Source organism: Lepidochelys olivacea (assembly GCF_965140295.1).
Source record: "Lepidochelys olivacea isolate rLepOli2 genome assembly, chromosome: 3".
Lineage (NCBI taxonomy): Eukaryota > Metazoa > Chordata > Testudines > Cheloniidae > Lepidochelys > Lepidochelys olivacea.
The window spans coordinates 12,364,044-12,391,018 of NC_140413.1; the positions used below are offsets into that span (position 1 = coordinate 12,364,044).

Below are 26,975 nucleotides of genomic sequence, written 5' to 3' on the forward strand. Positions count from 1 at the left end.
CATGGACATCTGATGAAGCAACTGGAAAGGAGAAAAAGAAGCCAGCACTATGTGACAAGTCAACTCTTTGTTGACCACCAGTAAATATTCTGCAGACTGAGTGTCCATTGACCAGAGTTCACGAATAGCTGACCCAATAAAATCCAAGAAGGCTTGGATTCAGATAACACATCAAACTGACAGGTGTGGCCACTACACTTAATTCTGCAAAATACTCTTGCCCATGGAACGCAAAAAGTTCTAAGCACAAGAGATTACTTGGCTTCCTTTTACAACCACTGCTGTGCAGCAGTGCTGCAAAGAAAAGGGAGACACCAACAATTCTGGGAAAGAATTGATAGGGCTTATTATGGAAAACGAAACAATGTCAGCAACCGTAGCTAGAATAACACTGAAATGTGACAACAATGGAAAGTACTTTTCAAGCCAAACGGCAAAATAAGGTCCAGGTTGCAGTCTGCAAATAAGCCCAAGAGAGAGTGCAACTGGCTTTTTCTCTGCTCAGCCCTCCGTTGTTTTAACTAGGCTTTCCATAGTAAGGATTCTTCACTGCACATTTGAGCCAGGCTTTCACCTGGGTTTAGTCGACCCTCGCTACCATCCAAACAGAAAAGTCTCTGACCTGAATTAGGAGGCGCTTTGAGCTACCTTACCCAGATGGGAGGATGGGTTAGAACTGGGGCTCTGCTTTCACTGGGACTGGAACCTGCCCACATCAAAGTGAGGACCCAAGCAAAATCACTCGAGTGCTGATAATCGTCCAATGCCCTTCTCGCAAGTCCCACAAAGAACTGACCAGTTCTCCCACAAGTGACTGGGACAGAATCCTAGAGCATCTCCTCACAAAGAATCATGGGATATGTCCCCAGGCACACATGGGCAAGTGCAAAAACAGTGAGGACATAGTAATGTAGATAGGGCTTTGCAGTGGTCAATACCCGGGTGCCAATCTCACAGGTTAACTGTGTAGTGAGGACAGTCCCATAGTCAAAAAGTGCTTGAGTGAAATGATGTGCCTTCACTGGGCCCTGTTGATCAGTTAACACCATCTCTCACATGCATGCTAATCCTGATCTCCTGAGCCTGCAAATACTTACCCACGTGGGTGAATCATTACAATGATCCTTAACACTGTGGTCTTTCAGAACACTGTACAGACATAACAGATCAGTCCTCCCAACACCCCTGCAGAGTTGACAAGTGTTATAGTGTTGGCAACACATAGTATTAAAAATTATGAGAATGGCTTAAGAATCATGGTTTAAAGACATTCATTTTGGGTTCTTTTTTAAGTATCCCTTCTGGGATTGGAGCATTTAGGGTTCACACTTTCAAGTTTTTCTCCACAACCATTAGAAATGTACTTCTTTTTTTAAAAAAAGTAAGCTGAGATTTGGTTGTATTCACATGGACCTTTCCAATGATGTTTTGCTGGCCAACCAGTTTACACACACACACATTTATAAAGGTAAACATTTTATAACCACCAGGAAAAAATATCTCACCAAAAATTATAAATCCCCAACTTGGTGGGGTACGTCTGTGGTTAGAAAAATATTGTAATGGGTGAGGAATAACTGAAAGGCTCCAACATGGTGTGTGGTGTCTTAGAGTGGCTGAGAACATCATTCAAGGAAGTAAGGATGACTTGGGGGATTTAGGAATGGGATACAAAGCTTTAGGCTTAGATCCTTAGTGGCTGAAAGTTGTAGTCATATGTTGTCTGTCTGCTGTCCTTTCTGAAAAGAATCTCTGGTCACGGTCCAATTTACACCAGTTATTGGTGGTCTCAGCAAAGAGGCCAAGGATTGACTGGACCATGAAAGAATGACTTCCCTCCTTGCTCTAGAGGAAGGACCAGCAGCAAAGGTAAGAGATGCATTAGCTGTAGAGTGGAGGAAGATTGTGCTTCCTGTACTGCACAGGTGATACATAAAGGACATAAATCTCCAGGAATGTCAGTCTGGCACTGCTAGGGAACCTTGAATTTGCTAATTAATTAATTTTTTGAAGGCTCTTAAAGAGGAATGTTTCTTTAGGATACAAAGTTTTCTCTCTCTCTTTCTCTTATTCGTATATATATATTCCACCAAAACTGTAATTTTTAAATATGAAAAGAACATAACAGGCTGGCTAATTTTGCACAGATTTGTTTTATTCTACATCTGCTGAGGTTTTCTGTTGCATAATTGATTTAATCTCTAATTTTAGAGGAACGCTGAACTCTTTTACTGGACTCTGCATATATTTCTCTAGGGCACAAATTGTCCTACTTTTTCCTCCCTTGTATCTGTTCAGTGCTAGGCCATTTTCTTCTGAGACTGTAAACTACCCTTGGTGAAATAAATGAAGTCACAGTTGGAATACGGTTTACTGTATAGACTTATCACCACAAGATAAGAGCAACATCACACACCAAAATTTTCTGAACATTTTCCTCTCTTCTGCTCTATTAACATCTTTCTGTTGGCCTGGAAGAGCATTTTACGGGGTGTGGTTTAGAACTGATAATATTACACCAGAAAAGAAAGCATGTGGATGGAGGGAGAAAAAGGATGGTCCAGTGGTTAAAAGTGCTAAGTAAAGACTTGAGAGACTCAGGTTCAATTCCCAGCCCTGCCTTTTACTTCCTATGTGACCTTAAGGAAGCTACTTAGTTTCTGTATGCCACAGTTCCCCATGTGAATGTATATACCTACTTCCCTGGGGTATCATGAGATGCTCAAATACTATGCTAATGGGGGTTATATAAGTACCAGAGCCATAAGGTAAGAATTAACCTCATAACATGATCAGATAACTTCATGAGATTCACGTCTTTACTGGTAGGCCACAGATACTGAGTACCTCTATTTCCAGTGGCAGTTGTGAGTGCTCAAGACCTCTGAAAATAAGGTGCCAAAAAATGTTGGCCAGGGCTCATGCTAGGTTTGATATTTAGCTGTATTTGGCTTTTGTAGAACAAACTCTTTTTGCTTAATTGATATGCATTGCATGGAAGATAAACTACAAAGCATGCTACATGGTTTATTCTCTTTCATTTTAATTTGCATGATAAATCTGGCAGCGCTGGACATAAATTGGTTTCAAGAACATATTTTCATAGAACTGGTTAAAGTATTTACAGCTTCTAATATTTTGCTGCTTCCCACCCAGAGATGTTCTCTGTTAGCTCACACATTTGGACCTTGATGTGGAGTTTCATTGTAACTATGGGATACGGAGGGCTAGTAAGTGTTCTCAGTATTTTTAATGAGGTTTCAATATATTATGTGTGGGCTTCATGTATTATCAAACCTTACCGGTTTAGTTTTAGTTTAGATAGGCTATTTTCAAGGACCTCTAACTTTAAACATGGGTACATAACCCATGGATAAAGTCTGTTTTATAGCTCAAATTCAGCAAAGCACTTCAGTATATGCTTAATCACAGTGAAGTCAATGTGAAGTTAAAGTTAAGCACGTGCTTAAATGCTTTGATGGCTAAAGACGAACAGAAGCACATTCTTAAAGTTGATAGATTCCAAAGCCAGAAGGGACCACTGTGATTATCTCATCTGACCTCTTGTATAACAAAAGCCATAGATCTTCCCAAAAATAATTTTGAGGTTTTTTTTTTATCCAATCTTGATTTTAATATTGCCAGTGATGGAGAATTCACCACAACCCTTGTTAAATTGTTCCAATGGTTAATTTCTCTGTGTTAAAAAAATGACACCTTATTTCCAGTCTCAATTTGTCTAGCTTCAGCTTCCAGCCATTGGAGCATGTTATATCTTTCTTTTGCTAGATTGAAGAGCCTATTATTAAATATTTGTTCCCATTGTAGATACTTACAGACTGTAATCAAGTCACCCGGTAACTTTCTCTCTGTTAAGCTAAATAGATAGACTCAAGGAGATCAATCACTATAAGGCATATTTTCTAATCCTTTAATTATTCCTGTGGCTTTTCTCTGTACCCTCTACAATTTATCAACATCCTTCTTGAATGATGGACACCAAAACAGGAGACAGTATTCCAGCAGCAGTTGCACCAGTGCCAAATACAGAGGTAAAATAACCTCTTTCCTCCTACTTGTGATTCCCATGGTTAGGCATCCCAGGATCGCATTAGCCTTTTTGGCCACTGTGTTGCACAGGGAGTTTATGTTCACCTAATTATCTACCACTACCCTCAAATCTTTCTCAGATTCACTGCTTCCCAAGATGGAGTCCCACCTCCTGTAAAGATGGCCTACATCGTTTGTTTCTAGACGTACACATTTACATTTAGCCATCTTAAAATGCATGTTGTTTGCTTTCACCCAGCATACCAAGCAATCCAGATTGGTCTTTGCCACTGATCCTCTTCATTATTTACCACTTCCCCAATTTTTGTGTCATCTGCAAACTTTATCAGTGATGATTTTATGTTTTCTTCCAGGCCATTAATAAAAATATTAAATAGCATAGGGTCAAGAACCAGGCTCTGCAGGACCCCACTAGAAACACACCTCTTTGATGATGATTTCCCATTTACATTACATTTTGAAACCTATCATTTAGCCAGTGTTTAATCCATTTAATTTGTGCCCTATTAATTTTATATCTTTCTAGTATTTTACTCAAAATCTCTTGTGATACCAAGTCTAAGTGTATTACATCAACACTATTACCTTTATCAACCAAACTTGTGACCTCATCAAAAAGAAAAAAAGGTGGCAAGATAGTTTGACAGGATCTATTTTCCATAAACCCATGTTGATTGGCATTAATTATATTATCTTCCTTTAATTTTTTATTAATTGAGTCCTGTATCAGCTGCTCCATTATCTTGCATGGGATTGATGTCAGACTGACAGGCCTATAATTACCTAGGTCATCCCATTTAGCCTTTTTTACATTAGCTGTCTCCCAGTCTTCTTGAACTTCCTCAGTGTTCTGAGACTTGTTGAAAAACAACATAAATGGTGCAGTGAGCTCCTCAATCTGCTTTTTTAAAACTCTTGGAGGTGAGTTGTCTGGACCTTCTGATTTAAAATATCTAACTTGTGTAGCTTCTACTTAACATCCTCCCAAGATACCAGTGGAATTGAAAGAGTGCCATCATAGGATATGACTACATCATCTGTTTTTTTCCCCAAATAAACAACATAAATATTTATTGCACATTTCTGACTTTTCTGCATTATTGTTAATGCTACCATGTTCATCTTGTAATGGGCAAATACCGAAGTCAGGATTCATTTTGTTCCTAATATGCTTAAAAAATTCCTCCTTATTGTCCTTAACTCTGAAGGCCATAGATTTCACCTTGTGTTCCTTTGCTTTCCCTATCCCTTTTCTACAATTTTTAGCATCTGATTTATATTCATTACGTTCAACTTTTCCTTTCTTTCATTATATATCATTTTTAAAAATTGTTATAGGTGCCTTCATGTCCTCTCTAAACAAGGACATTTTTTAACCAATATGGCCTTCCTCCTTGATAGTGTGATTACAGGTTTTTGTGTATTTAGTAAAGTATTCTTAAACATTCCCAATTATCATTCACATTTTTCTGATTAAAATCTTCCTCCCAGCTGCTTTGGCTCATAATTGTTTTAAGCTTTATAAAATTGGCTTTAAAAGCACCAAGTGTATATATATATCTGGTCTAGATTTTACTCTGTTTGCATATTATAAATGTGATCTAGTCATGATCACGTCTACCAAAGTTATCATGAATTTTTAGTTTTGTGATCAGTTCCTCTTTGTCTGTCAAGATGAGGTCTAATATAGAATCCCCCCATGTTGGATGCAATACTTTTTGAGTTAGGAAATTATCATCTATAATATTTAGAAATTCCAAGGATGTTTTAATCCTGACAGCATTAGAACTCCAGCTTATGTCACTCAAATTGAAGTTCCCCATGATCATGCAGCTTTTTCCCTACACATTATGGATAGATACGTAAGGCACTGGTTATGCTGTCCCTAGTGTAATTTGGAGGTATGCAGCAGACACCAACTACTACCCCATCTTGTGCTTTATCTGTTTGGACGTTGATCCATAAGCATTCAATTTGATTTTCTTCCAAGTTATCCACATGTGAGACATTCCCTAGCTGCTCATGCCAGGGTGTGGCTAAAGCTCTCTATCGGAAAGGGGCATCCAGGGTCGTTCCAAGTTATAAGTGACTCAGAAACAGGTAGTGCCATTTTTGAAATAAAGTGCCACTCCTGCTCCCCTTTTGTCCACTCAATCCTTCCTAAATAGGTATTATCATTAATTTTAACCTTCCAATCATGGGACCCATCCAACCAGGTTTCAATAATACTAACTAGATTTAGTTTATGCTCATAAATGAGCATTCCAATTCCCCTTGTTTATTACCCAGGCTTTTACCATTGGTGTATAGGCAATTCAAGAATTTCTTCGCTTTGTGTCCTTTTGTTCCTTGATTAATTTTATCAAAATCTCAATTTTGTGCTGAGTGGCCATATCTTCCCTTTTTTTGCCCTCCCCTTTTGTTATTAGTTTAATGCTCTCCTGACTATTCTAGCTAGCCTGTCCTCACTGAGGTGGAGGCCTTCCAAACTATTCAGCCCCCTCTCCCCATAGAAGGTGGATCAATGTTCCACAAAACCAAAACCCTGCACCCTACACTCTTACTTATCTAACAGTTCACCTCCAGAATCTTCTATGTTCCTTTGCTCTTGGGACAGGAAGGATCTCTAAAAAGATCTCTTAGACCTTCTTCTTCTTCAGCATGTTTCGGAATTCCGTGAAATTATCTTCCATCTCTGAGATATCATACAATGAAGGATACACACATAGTTTGCTTAATTGAGGCATATATCACTAAACTCAGCCTTCTTCATAGATGCATAGATTCTAAAGTCAGAAGGGACCATTGTGATCATGTAGTCTGACATCCTGGACAACACATGTCAAAGGACTTCCCTGAATTAACTCCTGTTTGAATTAGAGCATATCTTCTAGAAAAAAAACATTCAATTCTTCTAATATATACTCTTCTCTTCCTTTCGTCATCACAATGGCTGCTGAAACCCTCCTCCCCCTTCTTTATTACAGGTACTTTTCAACATCCCCTAGAAAGAGGAATGAAGCTATTGATCCTTCTTCGGGCATCTGAGGGAGTTTATTGTGATCGTTTGGATGGAATAAGTGTCCACCCAGGAACTATTGGTATGAAAAACATATTTGCTTTGTCATGGAAAAAGCACATTGTGGAATAACCAATTTACTGCAGTTGAGCCTGGTACTCGGTAATGACCCACCACCCGTTTGCAGAAAAATGCCTCAGTGAGAGAGAGACAGGTTTTTAAGATGAAGCTAACAAGAATATTTCCTATTCTACCCTTATAAGGCCAAATCTTGGAGACCTTATTCAATATTTTTTTCCAGTCAAAATTCCACTGAAGTCAGTGAGAGGTTGCCTGAGTTAAGGGCTGCAGGATCTGACTCCTTAGGGTCATTTGGGAAACCAAAGCTAAAGCTGAAAGGATGCAGATTCACGTTGGATTAATCTCTCTTTATAAAGTCACACATCGTTCTCAGATTTCCAAACCTAGATGTTTTCAGACATCCAAATCCACCTGATCTCCTGGTTTCATAGTGTTGTTATGTTTCTGATGGTGATAGACCCCATTTTCTAATGTTATCTGTACAGACATGTGCCTACTTATGGTGAAAGGAGGATGGATGACTCTGAAGCACAAAAATGGGCAACAGAAAATCTGGGTTATGAGCTATGTTCACAAAGGAACTTAGGCACCTAGAAAATCACTGGGATGCACAAAGCCTGAGTTACACACTCAGGCTTCACATGAATGGAGGGACCTAGGCGCCTAAGAATGACTTCTGCAAAAGCCAGCATGCTAGTCAGCTCCCCACGTAATGTAGCCAATTCAAGATGCCAACAAGAGGGATAGCCCACCAGTCTCAAGGAATTCAATATCTATATTGAGGCACAAGGGAGGTGCCTCCCTCTTCTTGGGATTCACAGTCACAAGCCCTCTCTTGGAGTTAGGTGCCTATATTGTTTTTGTTGGTTTTTTTTGTTGTTGTTGTTGTTTTTTTTTTGCAGGCAATGATAGCAACCTCCTTTGGCCCAATGGTTAGGGCACTCACCTGGTAGGTAAGATCCCCTGATTCAGGGTGGGAGGGGTTTAAACAGGGACCTGAAACCTCTTAGGTGAGTCCTCTATCCACTGGCCTATGGGACATTCTGATATTCGGCTCCCTCAGTCTCTCTTGTTGAAGCTTTTGTGCTCTGGATTAATAAATAAAGAATCAATGGAGAAAGAGGAATGAATTCTGGCTCTCCCAGATCTTGGCTGAGTGCTCTAACCATCAGGATCTAGAGTGATACTCTCTCTCTCTCTCTCTGGCTCATTGACTCTTTACGTATTTATCCAAAGTAGAACAGCTTCCACAGGGGAGCCCAGCATCAGAATATCTAATGAACCAGTGGTTTGACCTGAATTGAAATATTCAATTTGTTGAAATGGTCCAAAACGTTTCATTTTGAGTCAGTTCACATTAAACTGCGTTTTTCCTTGTGGTGTCACTTTGCCTTATGGGTTCCCTGACAGAACTACATTTCCCATGATGCAGTTCAGTCTCCCCTCTAACCAAGTGATATGGTGCATTGTGGGAGATGTAGTTTGGCAAAGGAGCGTGGCCCGTAGGAGAGAATGGGGGCATCAGGCACCTGAACTGCAATTCCCATGAGGCAGTGTGCATCATAGGGAAATGCAGTGTAAGGTTGAACTGACTCTAAATATTTCAGGTCAGTTCAACAAACCAAAATAAAACATTTCAATTTGGGAACACTGAAATGTTTCTTTTCAGTAGAAAGTGCTGAAACAAAATGTTTCACCATTTCCAAATTGAAATATTTTGCAAAGTTTCATTATCTGAAAAGTTTCAGTATTTTAATTTTTCATCCTGATTTGGAACAAAAAGCAAATGTTGAAATATCAGAATTTCCGATGACAGAAATTCTGGTGTTCATTCAGTTGTATTATTTATCTTTTAAAAAAAATTGTAGTAGTTACTAGGGCTGTCAATTAATCACAATTAACTCACGCTATTAACTCAAAAATTAATCGTGATTAAAAAAATTAATCGTGATTAATCACACTTATAACAATTGAATATCAATTTAAATGTATTAAATATTTTGGATGTTTTTCTACATTTTCAATAGTGATTTCAATTACAACACAGAATACAAAGTGCCCAGTGCTCACTTTATATTATTATTTTTTATTACAAATATATGCACTCTACAAATGATAAACAAAAGAAGTAGTAGTTTTCAGTTCACCTCATACAAGTACTGTAGTGCAATCTCTTTATTGTGAAAGTGTAACTTACAAATGCAGATTTTTTTTTTTGGTTATATAACTGCACACAAAAACAACTTTTTGTAAAACTTTAGAGCCTACAAGTCCACTCAGTCCAACTTCTTATTCTGCTAGTCACTAAGACAAGCAAGTTTGTTTACACTTAGGGGAGATACTGCTGCTTGCTTCTTATTTACAATGTCACCTGAAAGTGAGAACAAGTGTTCGCATGGCACTTTTGTAGTTGGCGTTGCAAAGTATTTACGTGTCAGATATGGTAAACATATGTATGCCCCTTCATGTTTCGGCCACCATTCCGGAAGACATGCTTCCATTCTAATGATTCTTGTTAAAAAAATAATGTGTCAATTAAATTTGTGACTGAACTCCTTGGGGGGAGAACTGTATGTCTCCTGCTCTGTTTTACCTGACTCAGATGATGAAAATGAACATGCGTCAGTCGACACTGCTTTTGATCATTATCAAGCAGAACCCATCCTCAGCATGAAAACATGTCCTCTGGAATGGTGGTTGAAGCATGAGGGGACATATGAATTTTTAGCGCATCTGGCATGTAAATATCGTGGAACACCAGCTACAACAGTGCCATGCGAATGCCTGTTCTCACTTTCAGGTGACATTGTAAACAAGAAGCAGGCTGCATTATCTCCTGCAAATTGTAACTAATCTTGTTTGTATGAGTGATTGTCTGACCAAGAAGTAGGACTGAGTGGCTTTGTAGGCTCTAAAGGTTTACGTTGTTTTATTTTTGAATGCAGGTTTTTTTGTACATAAATCTACATTTCTAAGTTCAACTTTCATGATAAAGAGATTGCACTACAGTACTTGTATGAGGTGAATTGAAAAATATTTTCTGTTTGTTTTTTACAGTGCAAATATTTGTAATAAAAAATAAATATAACGTGACCACTGTACACTTTGTATTCTGTGTTGTAATTGAAATTAATATATTTGAAAATGTAGTAAACATCCAAAAATATTTAAAATAAATGGTATTCTATTGTTGTTTAACAGCGTGATTAATTTTTTGATAGCTTGACAGCCCTCATATTTACTTATTTACTTAAGTTAAGATTTTGAAAGCCAGTTAGGTGTTTTGCTACATAAGTTTAATTTCATGGGACTTCTATGATGAAATCGTCTACTTGTCTTTGTAATCCACAACCTTATTTTACTAATTACCTATTTCTAGACCTGAATATGGGCAGTATTCACTTTGAAATTCAAATGAATGTTCATGTGATTCTCTCAGGTCTAGTCCAGGTGCAAAATGTATTGAAGTCTTCAAAACTCTTTTGACCACACCTGACAATTTTTTCCTTGCATTAAGCCATTAGCGCTCTAAGTTCAGCTGAAGTCTTGCTCCTTCCTTAGCGTTTGGCTTTATATCTCTGTTCCAGGGGTTTATGGGAAGGTGCAGATTCATAGTGCTTATCCTAGGAAATCCTGGACACGTCTTGGAAGTGACATTGCACCCGGCAATGAAAGGTGAGTTTTTGCCCAGGTGTGCCTCCAGGTAATGAATTTGGCTTTCTGTGTTCACTTCTGATGTGGTCACGTCTAGAAGCCCCAGCTGAAATAAGGGCCCATTCTGCTAGTGTCATGGATCCAGTCGGGCTCTCCCTTCTGGCCGCTCACCAGATTGCTGTGAAGGGAATCACAGCCGCTGGATCCCTGGGTGTTTTAAGCCTCCAGATTCTGAACAGAGCCCAGTCTTGGGTTCCCTAAGCACATTTGGAGTGCAGAGTTCTCTGTCTAATGCTCCCTCCTGAGAGCTGTGACCGGACAGCTTGGCTGTCCAGCCTCTGGAACCAGTGCTGGCTCCTGTGACTCCCCCTGTAACTTAAACACACCCTCTCCCAGAATCCCACTGAAGATGCAAGCCTTCTGGGACTCTCAGGAGGCACATGGTAGTTGTGGCATATCATGCACACAGACACTTTGCACAGAGCTCTACAACTTCTGCTGCTCTTTACAAAGAAATACACAGGTCCATACAAAAATAATAAACCCTATCTGCATTTCCCCTTACTGCAGCTCACCGTTCCCTTGGGGGTACTTGGGGGACCATCTGTATTCAGGAAGGCAGGGTCCAGCCCCCCCACCCAGCCTCATCTGGTTTCTGCAGCAGCTTCCTTCACCATAAGCTAGTGAAAATGGCAAAAGAGAGAACAAAGAGAGCAACTTGTGTCCTGTATTACCTAACGGTCTCCTGTCAGGTGACTTCCTGGTCAGCATCAGCAGGTGACCACAGGACAGATCATGGGTTGGAGAAAGAAGTGTTATCATCCCTGTTTTAGAGATGGGAAACAGAGGCACAAAGAAATTAAGTGACTTGTCCATGGTCATACAGGGAAAAAATGGCACAGCAAGAAATTGAACTCGGAACTACCAAGTCTCAATCCAATGCCGTAACCACACATTTACATACTTTGTCTTTTACGTTTGCCTTTCTTTAGTGTAAAGCAGGTTAGTAAAGGCTGATACAGTGTATCAAAGTGGGTCATTTATGAAAGAGGATGCTGAGATCCAGGAAAAGTCATGGGTTTTCAGATAAGATTTGATGGAGATCCCTTACAGTGGATGCAGAGAAACTGTTCCGGATAGTGGCCATGGTACAGGATTTATTACCCACTGAGGAGACACTATGAGGAAGGAAATCTTGTTATTTAGGCACATAGAGAATGCACCAGAGAACAGGCCTCAGTTACCATAGTGATGGTAGTGGTAAAAGAACTAAAGCTGGTCAGCAAACTTTTGTTTTGTTTTTCCCTCTGTCAAAAATTTCTATAAGAGCAAAAAACAAAACTTCTTTGAAATTTTTCAGATTGTGGTAATAAAACTATAACCTGATTTTTTTTAAATGTTTTTGACAATCAACACCCAAAAAAGATTCATATGAAAACCTAACATTGTTTTGGTTTTCAGAGAAAAATGTTCAGTTTTGGCATTTTTCGATGGAAGAAAAGGATGAGAGGAAGGATGGTCCAATGGTTAGGGCACTAGGATTTAGGGTTCATGTCTCTGCTCTGCCACAGACTGCCCGTGTGACCTGAGCAAGTCACTTAGTCTTTCTGTTCTTCAGTTCCCCGCCTGTTAAATGGAGATAAAATCATTTCTATACCTCACAGGGTTGTCACAGTAAAGTTTATGAGGCTGTCATATACTATGGTAATGGGGCCCTGTAAATACCTAAGGTAGATAAAACCCCAAAAGACATTCCCATTTCAACAAAAAAGCCATTTTCTGTCAAAAAATAACTTTCATATAAAATTTTTGAGCAGTTCTAATAAGAACCTAGATAGCCAGGAAGAAATAAGATTAGATTAGATACAGGAGATGGGCAAGTCAATGGAAGAACTTTAAGCTAGGGGAAGGGTTTTTATATTGAATAAACTGAGTTACAGTAGGTTTCTGAGTACTCTAGGCTGTATTTCAATTTCCAACCATGAGTCAGCAATGAATCAGAGAATTAAATGACAGAAGGAGTCAGCTGACAATTAAAAGGAGGAATTTCTTAATTAGTTAAGATGAGAGAAAATGAAAGCCTAGCTGCCTAGCTCAGTATTTCAGCAGATTAGTGGCTGAGATGATGGCTAATGCAGGCCATGTTTCTCATCTGACTTTCTGTAGTCCACTTATCAAACTTCTTAGAAATGTATATGTTCACACACTAAAGGAAGTGGGTTTATGTAGCTCATTGGGTATTCTTTGCTAGTTTTGCCATGACAAGATTATTGATACGCTGGAGGGGAGGGATAGGATACAGAAGGACCTAGACAAATTGGAGGATTGGGCCAAAAGAAATCTGATGAGGTTCAATAAGGATAAGTGCAGGGTCCTGCACTTAGGACGGAAGAATCCAATGCACCGCTACAGACTAGGGACCGAATTGCTAGGCAGCAGTTCTGCGGAAAAGGACCTAGCGGTGACAGTGGACGATAAGCTGGATATGAGTCAGCAGTGTGCCCTTGTTGCCAAGAAGGCCAATGGCATTTTGGGATGTATAAGTAGGGGCATAGTGAGCAGATCGAGGGACGTGATCGTTCCCCTCTATTCGACATTGGTGAGGCCTCATCTGGAGTACTGTGTCCAGTTTTGGGCCCCACACTACAAGAAGGATGTGGATAAATTGGAGAGAGTCCAGCGAAGGGCAACAAAAATGATTAGGGGTCTGGAACACATGAGTTATGAGGAGAGGCTGAGGGAGCTGGGATTGTTTAGCCTGCAGAAGAGAAGAATGAGGGGGGATTTGATAGCTGCTTTCAACTACCTGAAAGGGGGTTCCAAAGAGGATGGCTCTAAACTGTTCTCAATGGTAGCAAATGACAGCACGAGGAGTAATGGTCTCAAGTTGCAGTGGGGGAGGTTTAGATTGGATATTAGGAAAAACTTTTTCACTAAGAGGGTGGTGAAACACTGGAATGCGTTACCTAGGGAGGTGGTGGAATCTCCTTCCTTAGAGGTTTTTAAGGTCAGGCTTGACAAAGCCCTGGCTGGGATGATTTAACTGGGAATTGGTCCTGCTTCGAGCAGGGGGTTGGACTAGATGACCTTCTGGGGTCCCTTCCAACCCTGATATTCTATGATTCTATGATCTCTTTCAGGACTTCCATGAACATAGCCTTTCTCATAGCTTAAACAGGATGTCACTTAACTTTTGTGGGGTTACAGGATTTGGGTCGAGGATGAAGTGGACTGGAGTCCTGGTGGAAACATTGTCATCAGTTCCTCCTCCTATGATGCTCACCAAGCTGAGGTAGTCACACTTGAAGAAATAAATGGTCAGAGCATAAGATTCCAGGAACGTCTCCTCCACAGGCATATTGGTAAGAAATCTGTTATATATAACCTGCCTCCCCTTTATCCTTCTCCACATTCTTACTACTCATGGCGTGAGAGCCTTTGCTTCTGCAGCCCTGACATCTGGCCCAGACTTTCTATATGGCTTTGCCTTAACTGCCCATTCTAGATCTCCCTGTGAACCTACGTTCCCGACCCCCACTCCCTTCTTCATGCATCTTCATTTCTTTCTCTATATGCTGCTTCATGCTTGCATTATGTAGCAGGTGGGAAGTTCAAAACTGCTCAGCGTGGGGAGTTTTACTATTAACTTCAGTGGGAGCAGAATTAGGCCAATAATGACTGTTTTTGAAAATCCCAGGTTCTTTGGGTGTATGTGTAATAGAGATGGTTGAAATAAAAATAGAAAAAAACCTGTGGTTTTAAGGGGAAAATGTGTTGATTTCTTTTATTTGAAATGACAGGAAATTTGGACCACCACTCTAGTTAGTTTAAAAACAGGGTGAACATTTCACAAAAACTACATTTAAAAAAAAAAATTGAAATTAAATTTCAAACCTTGAAAAATTTAGATCAGTTCTAGAATGTTTACAAAAGACACGTATATGTTATATATACACATATGTAAAATGTGTATCTACCTTCAGAGAGAAATGTATTGTTCATAGTTTACTTATATGTCATTTTATTATAACATACAACCTAGTCATATTATGAATTCTATAAAGCATTTTATAGTATATTTGTATAGATGCTATTTAAAATCAAAATCATAAGGATCTCAAGATTTGGCACACTGATAATAAAGTCAATGGGACTCCTCCTAGTAGTAAGTTTTATGCCTGGCAATAAGTATTTGCAAATCTGGGCCCTTGGTTTATACTTAGTCCTTAGTCCTCAGGCTAACTTCCATTCAAGACAATAACAAATGAAATGGATCAGAACTATTTGTGAATGTTTCCAGGGAAACCTGCAGCATTATATCTACATCCATCTTCATCCTGAGCATTGCAGCAATATCTAAGTATTGTTTGGTAATAAGGGGTTAGTGTCAGAAGTAAGAAAGAATGAATAACTAAATAAATATAGTGGCATAGATAGATAGTTAGGAAATTCTTTCTCTGTGTGATACCAAGGCATTCTGAGGGCTTGTCTACACTACCGCGCAGGGTTGATCTAAGATACGCAACTTCAGCTACGTGAATAGCATAGCTGAAGTTGACATACTTAGATCTACTCACCGCGGTGTCTTCACTGCGGTAAGTCGACAGCTGGCACTCTCCCGTCAACTCCCCTTGCGCTTCTTGTTCCGGTGGAGTACTGGAGTCAACGGGAGAGAGCTCAGCGGTCGATTTATCGCATCTATACTAGATGCGATAAATCGACCCCTGCTGCCCGCCGATCCGGTGGGTAATGTAGACAAGCCCTGAGTGACTTATGCTTGACTTGGAGCCATTCACCACCTTGGTTCAGCAGAGCTTGGATTTACTGTTTGCCCAACGAAAGACTCATGTCTTTTGTCTCACTTTTCAGGAAGGGATGGGTGTGAGGAGCATGGGGTGGTTGGATGAGGGTAGTTTTTTTGTGATAAGATGGTGTTTAGATAGCTATGATTTATCTTAGTAGGTGGCCAGATCTTTTTATTATAATGCTTATTATTTGGGCATTTTAAGATTTCTTCAGCCACATAAGTGCTTTCAAAAGAAACATAAATAAATAAATACTGGTTTCAGAGTAACAGCCGTGTTAGTCTGTATTCGCAAAAAGAAATGGAGTACTTGTGGCACCTTAGAGACTAACCAATTATCAACTAATCATGCTCAAATAAATTGGTTAGTCTCTAAGGTGCCACAAGTACTCCATTTCTTTTTAAATAAATACTGAGACTTTCATCTCTAGTTTGCCATCCGTTCATCGGTGATCAAAAGTCTCTGACATCAGGTTAGCTTTTTCCTATCTAGTGTTTGGTGGATCTCAGTTAGTTTCATAGGGAGGCCAACCCATGCACAATTCTGAAGATTGATCTTCTATATACTTCTACGTCAGTATCAGGATATCCCTTGGAAATGGCCCATTCCCTGGTAGCAACAACCACTGCCCCCTGACAAATATTTTGCCAGTGGGGGCCTCCTCCGAGTTTTATACTTCCATAATTTGACACCAACTTTCCAATGAATGTGCACTAAATACGGTCAGTGATAGCACCTCTGGTGCCACACAAAAATCTTCATCCAGTTTAGAATTACAGAGTATCGAAGGGAGGATGAAGAAAAAGGATAATGAACCATGGAACTCATTTGTAGTTAACCCTTGCAGGGCCAAACTTCACTTTTGGCTGGATAGAATAAAAGACCCCATTGTTTCAATGCATTGCCACATGTTTCATTTATGGTGAACCTCCGCTTGTGGGCTTGATGCTGCAATCCTTACAGTAGGAGAAGTGACACTGAAGCCACTTCAGGTGGCTGTCTCTACAGAAGTAGGTGGGAGTTTTGTCATTGACTTTCATCCTTTGAGTTCTGCTGCAGTAAGCAATTAAGGTTCCATGAAACCATCATTGAAATTGCTAATTATAAGTCAAATGAAGTTTGCCTGCGTAAGAAGATTGAGCAGGTCTTCTGCACTGGGGGGAATATCACCCAACAGAAACAAAGACTATACTCTATTTAAACCTTGTATTAAGGATTCGAGTGGAAATTAAGCATTGTTTAGGGCCTTATGTGGACCTTTTCTATTGGTGTGAATTTCCTCCTTAGAAAGACTGTTCTTAGAGCATTGTATTGTACATGCAATCTCAGTACAAGGTTTTTATAGTAAATTGTTTTTTAACATCATCACCAGGCTGATCACTATGTAAATTCATAGCCCCAGGAAAGAGATCAGTTCCTTAGTGCACATACTAAGGTATGATGTCTCCAGCTGATATAATTCAAGAAAACAGAGTTGGAATCTGTCCATCAGTTTGGCATGTGGTGGTCCCAGTGAACAGGTTTAGCACTCGCCTTTACTGGGAACAAAAGGATGTTGGTAAAATACACTCTCATCCCAAATAGGGGCAAGCCGGCAGCCGGTTTTCTTTGTTGGTCCTTGCAGAGAGCCCCTGAGGAAAATCAAACCTGAAAGGCAGTGCAATTTCTGAGAGGAAGCCACACATCAATTGTCAGACGAGACATCCCGAAAGGGTTGGTTACTGAAACATCCTAGACATTCATCCTGTTTTCCCTCCTTGAAATGCCACAGGGTGTTCCCATAGCCTAGAAGATGGCAGACGTGTACCGTTGGCTGCTGAGGTTGGGCTCCTAACACGCAACATACAGATTAAGTCCGACAAGGCTTGCTCTGGGAGGCTTCTGGTGGGACGCTTCAGAAATACCAGTGGAATGGAATTTGAAGGTAGTTGAAACTCACCCATTCAGTCCCATTCATATCGGTCCATCGCAAATATCCTGTCCAGTCCAGATCAGGATGCGTTCAGGAGAAGGGGTTGTAACTTCTTTTATGGGTTGTACAATGTAGAGCACATAATGAGTGCTCAGCAAATAAGAAACATTAACAGTAAAAAATAAGTTTAAAACATTCAGATTTTAATAGCACTTGTTCTTGTTTTGCAAACACATGCCTGGTTTTGGTATTATATTAATTTTCTTATTGACAAAGGGGGTCATACAAGCCAATCTGCCTGTAATCACCCTTTCATCTCACTTCATTTACCACATTGTAGGTGACCTTTGGCTCTCAAACATTGAAATTCTGAACTTTGGATCATCACAGCTTCCTGCTATTGCCTTCAGTAACGTATCTTTGGGATCTGCAATTATCTCTTCCAGCATTCACCATAGCTGTGGGGGTGGCATTCAAGCAGTGACAAGCAGTGGAATCTCATTGCGTGACAATGTGGTGTTCAATACGGTTGGCCCTGGCATTGACTTGGAAGGCCAAACCCATTCTCTCATCAGGAACCTTATCATTCTCAGCAAGCAGCCAGAGGGGTTACCAAACTGGGTTGCTGGCATCAAAGTGAACAAAACAGATGGCTCTTACCTGCTTGGCAATGTTGTGGCAGGTTCAGAGCGTATAGCTTTCCACATCAGAGGTCAAGAATGCCTCCTAGCTGGGGAGTATTGTGCAGAAAATGTGGCTCATTCAAGCCTTCATGGTGTTCATTTATACAGAGGAGATGGGTTTCAAAGCTGCACCAAAATCACTGGTTTTCTGTCCTACAAGAATTACGACTATGGTGTCATGTTCCAGCTCAAAAGCAATGTAGTGATGGACAATATGATGCTAGTAGACAATGCTGTGGGTGTTTTGCCAGTGGTGTACAGCCCATCTGATAAGCAGCATCGTTTGGGAAAAAAATACATAGAATTTAGAAACTCTGTGATTATTGCAACAAGCTCAACTTTTGACTGCATTAAAGACAGGATCATGCCCCTTTCAGCTAACTCGACTTTCAGGGATCGAGCTCCATATTACCCTCAGAGAGGTCGCATTGGGATTCTGTGGCCTTCATTTACCTCTGAAGCAAGCCAGTGGCCTGATAATCCATGGCACAAAATAAGAAATGATGCAGCAGTATCAGGAATCATGAAGCTACAAGGTTGGTCTTCCTTTTGCATTAACCCCAGTGTCCCAGTGAAAACCCATCTCGGGTAATTACATTCTGCCTACTTAAAATCCACCCTCCCAGGCAATCTGAAATGGTTAAAATGAGCGAAATCCTGACCCCATTGAAATCAATAGCAAAACTCCTATTGACTTCAGTGCAGCCAGGATATCACCTGGTATTCTGCAATTCCTGGTCAAACTGTTGTGCAGTGTTGCCATATGCTATTTAAAATCTTCCACATTCCGCCCCAACGAAATCTGCATTTCAGTGCTGGGTGAAATGATTTCTCAATTTGATCCATCTGTCTGATATATTGATATCTATGTCTAGATAAGGATGTAGCCCAGGAAAGCTTATGCTCAAATTAATTTGTTAGTCTCTAAGGTGCCACAAGTACCCTGTTCTTTTTGTAGATAAGGATGCCAAGTCAGTGAAGGGTTTTACAAAATTAATTTACTATGTTCAGAGTTTGCAGTGCTTTGTGATCCTTTTTAATGAAAGCTGATAAATAAATGTAGGCCCATTGCTGTTATAATAAATAATAATAATAATAACAAATGACTTTAGAGGAAGGCTGTAAAACCCTTGTTATAGACTATTAGCCCTTTCTTTCTTTGAGTTCTTGGTTTAAATGCAATGGACATGCCAAATGATATTTTATTATTTGCATTACTGTAGCAGCTGGATATGTTTCAGATCTGTCCAGCTTTGGTGCTTATGTCACCCCCATTATCATAGTATTTGAGCCTTTCACAATCTTTAACCTGACAACACCCCTGTGAGGGAGGGATTAATAGGAACTGTTATCCTCATTTAGAAGTGGGGAAATGAGGCACAGAGAGACTAATTGGCTTGCCCAAGGTCACACAGAAAGTCTGTGATAGTGGAGGGACTTGAACGTAGGTCTTTCCAGTTGCATGTTAACCACAGGACCAGACTTTCTTCCAGGTCAGGGTTGAAATGTTTTATTGGAGTTGGGAGGGGTGACTACCTTCCCGTCTTCATTAATCCTGGCTCTGATTTAGTCTTTCACTTTCATGGGCATTAAAACTCACTTAAAAAGAAGAGAGAAACCATATTTTTGTAAATACATTTTTTAAATGCACTTCTTGTTTTTAATCAGAATAGCCCTTTACACATTCAAGATACTCTACAGACATGAGTTAAGTAATACGCCTGACCACTCCATGTGGTAGGCAAGTTCAATAGAGAGTGGGATACTGACTGAGTACAGAGAGATGAAGTTACTTGCTTCAGTTCACACATCAGGTCCATGGCAGAGCCACGGCCGGGCTGTGTGTATATTAGAAAAGTTGCCCCAGTGCAACTAAATCAATTTAAAGTTGGTCTAGTGACACCAGCGCAAACCTCTCATGTAGACACTCTTAAGCTTGGTTAAACTGTGGTTCTGTTGATTTAGTTTACGCAAGATTTAAACTTATTTACATAAGGAGTTGCACTGATGTAAGTACACTGATTTTAAACTGGTTTACTTACTCCAGAGCAACATTTCTAATATAGACAAGGCCTTACGATGCATTGCCTCAGATTCCCATCCGTGAAGAAAATTCACCCAGCCTCTCCCAGTGAGATGTGTTTTTATCTTTTTCAGAAGTCACCTTTACTGGTTTTATGAAGAGTTGCTATAGTGACGACAGAGATGTCTGCATCATGTCAAATCCTGACAGTGTGGGCATAATGTACCCAATCACAGCAGAGAGGACAAGGATGTCACATATCCATGAGCAGAATAAGTTCTACTTTCATACATTGGAAACAAGGTAGTGTGCTTTGTTCTTAATAAGTAGTCCCGTCTCTCCAGGTTTATTGTGAATATGCAGTACTAATTACATGACTCATCATATCTTTATCTATCTATACCTCACTACAAAATCTACACTTTCTATTACTGGTTACATCTATCTTCAAAGAGATTCATTCTTTCATTAGGAGTGATGGGATGAGAATTTAAGCTAAAGATGGGCCTAACCCAAAACCTAGATTCAGTACCTCCGGACTTAGGGGATGTAGGGTTTTCAGAATCTGAACTCAGGTGCAGCTCTAAGTGTTATAAAATAACCTAATTTCTACAGTGGGTTGAAATCAAAATTTTGGATACAACTACTATTTTTTTTCGTCTATCTGTCCTTCTGCTCTTTATACAGTTTCTGTCTGGGACTAGACATGGAAGAGCCTGGACCTTTCACATGGTTGTTTTTCCCTATTGAAATTTGAAGACGTAGAGTTTGGATTGTTCATTAGATGTTTCTCCAAATGAAGTCTTCTGGAGTTCTCCTATTGCTAGCATCTCTGTAACAATAGTAGCTTCAGGTAGTCAGTGTCTTTATTTTCTGTCTACATAGCTGACTCCACAACCCCAGGCCTCAGGACATGTCAGGAGCTCCAGCAAAAAGCCCTGAGGTGGCTAAAGTGTCCTTTTTGTATGGGAAAATGAGTTTGATTTTTGCCTGTGAGATCACATCCGCAGTGCTGAGTTAAACCAGGCAAACTGTGAGATGTCAGATGTGTGCCAGTCTAACTCATGCCCAGAGAGCATATCTGCTGAGCATAGTAACAGAGAGATCAGGAAGAAGGAGCACTTCTCTGTAACGTTAGGTTTCAGCAGTTCAAACGTGCAGAGTCCGTGGGAAACGTGGGCTGGTTTATTTATTTGTACAGCTGGCTACCGGAGTACACAGGCATTGTCACGAAAGCTTTGCTGCAACACTGAAGCCCAACGTGAACCCCAAGTGCCAGTCAAAACCAATCAGAGGTGTTCCACGCTGCTCCAGTCCAGAGCCCCTCAAGCGGGCTGCCAGTGCTATTTTTTTTTTTTTTGCTTGCTCTGGGCATTAGTTTGTGTGTGGATTTCTGTGACCTGTCCAGCTCGTCAGTTCCCATTATATGTAACTATTGAATCCAGTCCACAGTAGAACGCTGTTTGTGACTGGCTGCACACACAATGCATTGCAAAAGCGGATGGTTATCAAACATGGGTCGATGGACATACAGAGTACAAAGGTTTCAGAGTAACAGTCGTGTTAATCTGTATTCGCAAAAAAGAAAAGGAGGACTTGTGGCACCTTAGAGACTAACCAATTTATTTGAGCATGAGTTTTCGTGAGCTACAGCTCACTTCATCGGATGCATACTGTGGAAACTGCCTCCTTTTCTTTTTACAGAGTACAAAGTGATTTCTGAGCATCATGCTAAACCTGTGGGTAAGGTTCAGACTTTTATTGTTGCTCCTGGATCACCTGCAAACATTTATTAAACCGACGCTTTTAAAACCTATGGGTCAATTTGTGGCCCATTCTATGGCCTCATTGAGCTGCTTCTGCCTTGCAAAAGAGCCATAAAGCTACCCTTGAGTAGGAGGCAGGACAGGGCATGGCGAGAGCACGTTGCGCTGTGGTGATCATCAGCCAGAATAAACGCCCATTGGTGGCAGTAACAAGCTGGAATGATGTCTGTGCTAAGATATGCCAGGGCTGAACCAGCCCCAGGGATCTTCGTTCCCCATCTCTCTTGAGCTGTGCAGAGTGGAGCTTTGATCCAACTGTTTCTCTGCCCTATTAAGACTCCGATCAGTTCTCCCTGTTCAAAACACCAATCAATGGGCTTTGCGTAAGGGAGTGCCACAGAAATCAAGAAATCAGACAGATTGCAGAGCATTGTTTCCTTCTGCTCTTCCATCTGTCCGCATCCATCTGTTGTCTCTTGTCTTATACTAAGATTATAAGCCTCTTGGGGCAGGGACCGTCTTTTTGTTTTGTGTTTGTACAGCAGCTAGCACAATGAAATCCATGACTAGGGCTCCTGGGCACAATAGTAACACAAATAATAAATATCAATAATAGAGATGAGCAGTATTAGAATCCATGACACTCTGCACTCCGCCATTTATAATGGGAAGGGAGTGGCTACTCAGAGTTCCAGACCTAGTGATCAGTTTCCTGCCTTTCCTGCTGTATGTCCCTGCAGTAAGTACTCCAAAAGATGCTATCTAGTGGCACACACACCAGCTACCAGGATTTCCCTGGCTCCTTCTTGAGCCATTATCCTTCGTAAGATTTCCTCCCAACAACAGGTGCACTCGAAGCTTGGCCCACGCTCTCCTGAAACTCAGCCCAAGTTTGCTGGGATTCATTTCATAAGGACATCCAAAACCAGCTTGGGCTTACTTTCAGTTTTTGTTAGTCTCTCCAAACTCTAGTTTGGAGCCATTACCATAGAATTCTGTCACCTTTATGTATGTATGTATATAAGCATGGTTTAATTCAGTTCTGAAGAGCTGAACCTACAGGTAAAAAGACCTGGGCATTTCTTGGTCTGTAGCTAGAACTGCGTGGCATAGCCATTTTCATCCTGCTATGAATGATACAGGAGTTACAAGCCTGTGGATACTGATGAGTGGCTCCTGAGGCACTATGGTTCTCTGCAGTGTTGAACTGTTTGATGAAGCAAAATCAGAATATCCCTGAGATTTATGAGGATGCTTGGATCTGGATACAAATGTTGTTGCTAGTCTTTATCTCCAATCAACTGAGCCAAACCCCTGAGGAGCTATTGCCCCTCCCACAGAGAGGTGAATGGGAATGAACTGTATCCTAGAGGGCAGAAGCAGGCTTCTGAGTCTGATCACTGCCAGCATTTGGGAGGTTGGGATCCAGATCTCATTTTTGTGGATTGTCTCATCCCTGATGAAAACACACTTTGCTGCAGAATTTCATGATGACAGAGCAAGTCAGACCTGCTCGATGTCATCAGATTTCACCAGTTATTCCTTATTTCCCTTTTCCCCCTTTTTTAACAAGCAGATTAATTCACATGAATGTCGTGGTAATTTGTGTATGTAAAAAAATGCATTTTCCAGCGATGAAAATAACTTCAGAAGGCCAGTACAATGTGATTTCTCTTGCTGTCTTCCCAACAATAATACTCCTTCTCCTCTCCATCAGCAGCAATGGATCCAAGGACTTTTCATATCTTGAGATGAGATGTGAAGGCTCAAGAAAGGCTCTCTTCAAGGATCTGGATGGAAGTGCCCTGGACCTACAGCCACCCGTGTCAGTTTTCCCAAAGTCTGAGTTTGAATGGACAGAGTCCTGTTTGCATGCTGGTAAGCAGCACATGAAGATTGTGCAGTATCTGAAAACACTTGCTAAACCTTGGGTAGTGCATTGACTAACCAGTCTTGGGAGATATACCGGTGGGTTGTCATCCTCTGGGATCCTGAACACCTTGTGGGCTTAGATTCCACAGCACTTTTCATTAAAGGAGGCTGCTTTATATATTGATCAAAGGAAGGGCTTGGGAGTCTGACCCTCGGCGGGGTGAGGCACTTGCCCTTCTGTGCTTTAACTGATCTCTCTGTACAACAAGGGTGATTATATTTACCCATCTGCAAAGTACTTTGGGATCCTTGAATGAGAGTGCAAAATAATAATAATAATTGTCCCAGTGAGGATTTTTATTCATTTCCTGCTGAGGAGAGTATCTGGCTGAAAATCCAGGCCAGCAGTTTAGAGAGCACTTTCTCTTGTTTAAAAAGACCCATCTTGCTCAGTAACCACGTTCTGAAAGTTCACACAGCAAGGCTCCATTCTCATCCTGATTAAAACTCTGCTCTGTGATTCCAAATAAACTCTTTAATTACAATGAGCATTTCCCGAGCCTGCTGCTGACGGCAGCCATTTTGCAGAAAAGTCGCATCATTTGTGACTCCGGCAGTATGGGAGGCTCGTGCGAGGGACTGTAATTAATCCCATTTTCTGTCCTGCTCTAAAACTGATTAAACACAAGAAGAACTTTAATCTTTAAACAAAATGTCTAATGTGTACCCGGTAAAGGCTTTCCTCTAAGGATCCCTCCCTCACTGGCTGCTTAGAAGGCTGATTAATACATTGTCTAGGCATAAACATGCTCTTCTCCCACACCACTTTCTCTGCCCTGGTTATGAATCACAAGCCAATGCTAATCTCTCAGTAGACACTCCTGCATCATTTGCCATTTAGCACCAGCTTATTAAAGCATGCGTGCGCACATAGTTCCCATAGTTTTAAGAGTTGTACCATTTTTAAAGACACTCAGGCACATAGTGGTTATAAATGCCAGGAGACCCCACTGCACTAATGGTGCAACCTGCCCTCCACGGGGTTTGTCTCCTTATGTAATGAAGTTGACAACATATGGTAAATGCTGCCTGCCTCCCAGGCGTGAACAGAATTGTGGTGTTTTCTTCTCATCGTCCAAATGTGAGTGGCATTTTTTTCCCTTCCCAATTCCAGTCCTAATTCCTGAGTCTTTCTCTTTCAAAACTGCACTTCCCTTTGTCTTCAGGCTGACATTTGGAAAGGCACAGGTTCATCTGGAGGTGAATTCATAGTTCTCTGTAACACAGAATACTTTGGACAGTGTAATGGAGGCTTCCACATGAGACAGTTACGGTCAAATCCAGACCTTGGTCATGGCCACAAAACTCCCATTGGGCCAAATGCTACCTCAGTTATACTAGTATAAGGATGGATTGATTCCACTGAAGTAAATGGGGTTATTCCAGATTTATGCTTGTGTAACCAAGAATAGAATTTGGCTCTTGGAATTCTATCTCTCTTGATTCCAGATTGCAGAGCTCAGCAGTTAACACTGTTCAGTTAATCACCACCCCCTGTGCCTCCTACTAATATTCGCCTGTTACTTAAATAACACCCAGTTATTCTGCTCACCTCCAGTGGCTTTCAGCCCATACTGCTCCCCTATAGCTTTTAACCCTGTTTACAGCTCAAAGCACAAACCAGAGGAGCTAGCATCATCAGGTAATACGCAGAATCCCTCCCACTCTCAGCTTAGGGATATGTGCTTTTCCAAATGCTGTGTGGCACACACCTTTGCTAGCCCTCTGCATCCTCTGAATTTCTCCTTCAGCCATCATTTTTCAGAACCTTCCAATTTGAGGTGTCCAGTTTGAAGATGTTTGCCCCAGCCTCTGCCTGTCACACGCTGAGGTGCAGGTGGTACAACCTAGTGGTCAGAGCTGGAGTCTGGAGTAGTGGTCGGAACAGAATCAGACGGCAGAACTGGAGACAAGCCAGTGGTCAGACTAGGAGTCAGGAGTTCAAAGGCTGGCAGGCTATAGGGCTGGAGCAGAGCTGGCAAGGGGTGGAGCAAGGACTGGACAGGAAGCAGGGCTGGTGCATCTGCAGGCCTGGAGTGCATGGAGCAGCCACAGTGGTGCTGTTACTGCAGGGCTTAAATGATGGGCTGTTGGCTCTTCTGACCAATCAGGGAGCACAGTCACTTAGTGAGTGCAAAGCTCATTGGGTTACTAGGCAACTGAGACCGGAGGCAGCTTTGTTCCTGATGTGCCCCAAAGATCCTACTCACCGTAAAAGGAAAGCTAAAGTCAAAATACCCTTCCTTTACCCTTCAAGGTCAGGAGACCCAATGAATACAACCCAGATATTCCCCCCGCCCCTCCTGCAATAGCCCTATAGGCTCCAAGTGGGTGGGTTCTCTTTATCAGACGTACAGTTGAACAGCTCAAAGGGAGGTTAATGCTATTTCTTATTTAATCCATTCAGTAACTTCAAATATTTGAAATGAAGGGCATGGCATGGATCTCATTGTTTACTTGTGCTGTCCACCCCATTTGTTGCATCCACTCAGATTATAAGATCTTTGGGATGGGGACCATCTCTTTGTTCTGTGTTTCTGCAGCACCTAGCCCAACGGGGCTCTGATCCATGGCGAGGCTCTAGGAGCTGCCTTAATAGAAACAATAAATAAGAGTATCATTGGCTAATAATGTACAAATACTACACAGACATTAACCAAAACCTTCAACTTACATAGCACCATTTGACACATAGGAAGAAGGAACTGTGGTCCAACAGCTAGGGCACTAGCCTGGGATTCATAAGACCTATATTCAGTTCCCTGCTCTGTGACAGACGTCTTGCGATTGTACAACAGGCACGATGTAGTTTGTGTATCTAATTATTGTGTCAGGTTTCAGAGGAGCTGCCGTGTTAGTCTGTATTCGCAAAAAGAAAAGGAGGACTTGTGGCACCTTAGAGACTAACCAATTTATTTGAGCATAGGCTTTTGTGAGCTACAGCTCGCTTCATCGGATGCATACTGTTAGCTGGGTGGAGAATTGAGACCGTGAAGGAAATTTCCTTCATTTCCTTCACGGTCGCAATT

General features: G+C 41.1%; 1 protein-coding gene across 3 annotated transcripts in view; it reads left to right on the forward strand.

The window, feature by feature from the left end:
- PKHD1 (PKHD1 ciliary IPT domain containing fibrocystin/polyductin) overlaps positions 1-26,975 on the forward strand; it is a 433,326-nt gene that overhangs the window by 277,336 nt on the left and 129,015 nt on the right. For 2 of the 3 annotated variants that reach the window (XM_084623857.1, XM_084623856.1), the window contains exons 53-59: positions 7,059-7,172; positions 10,759-10,846; positions 14,033-14,187; positions 17,402-17,554; positions 17,883-18,761; positions 20,383-20,551; positions 23,732-23,892. In XM_084623857.1, the coding sequence (XP_084479983.1) occupies positions 7,059-7,172; positions 10,759-10,846; positions 14,033-14,187; positions 17,402-17,554; positions 17,883-18,761; positions 20,383-20,551; positions 23,732-23,892 (1,719 nt within the window). The remainder of the gene's footprint in view (positions 1-7,058; positions 7,173-10,758; positions 10,847-14,032; positions 14,188-17,401; positions 17,555-17,882; positions 18,762-20,382; positions 20,552-23,731; positions 23,893-26,975) is intronic. The other variant, XM_084623855.1, reaches the window with a different exon arrangement.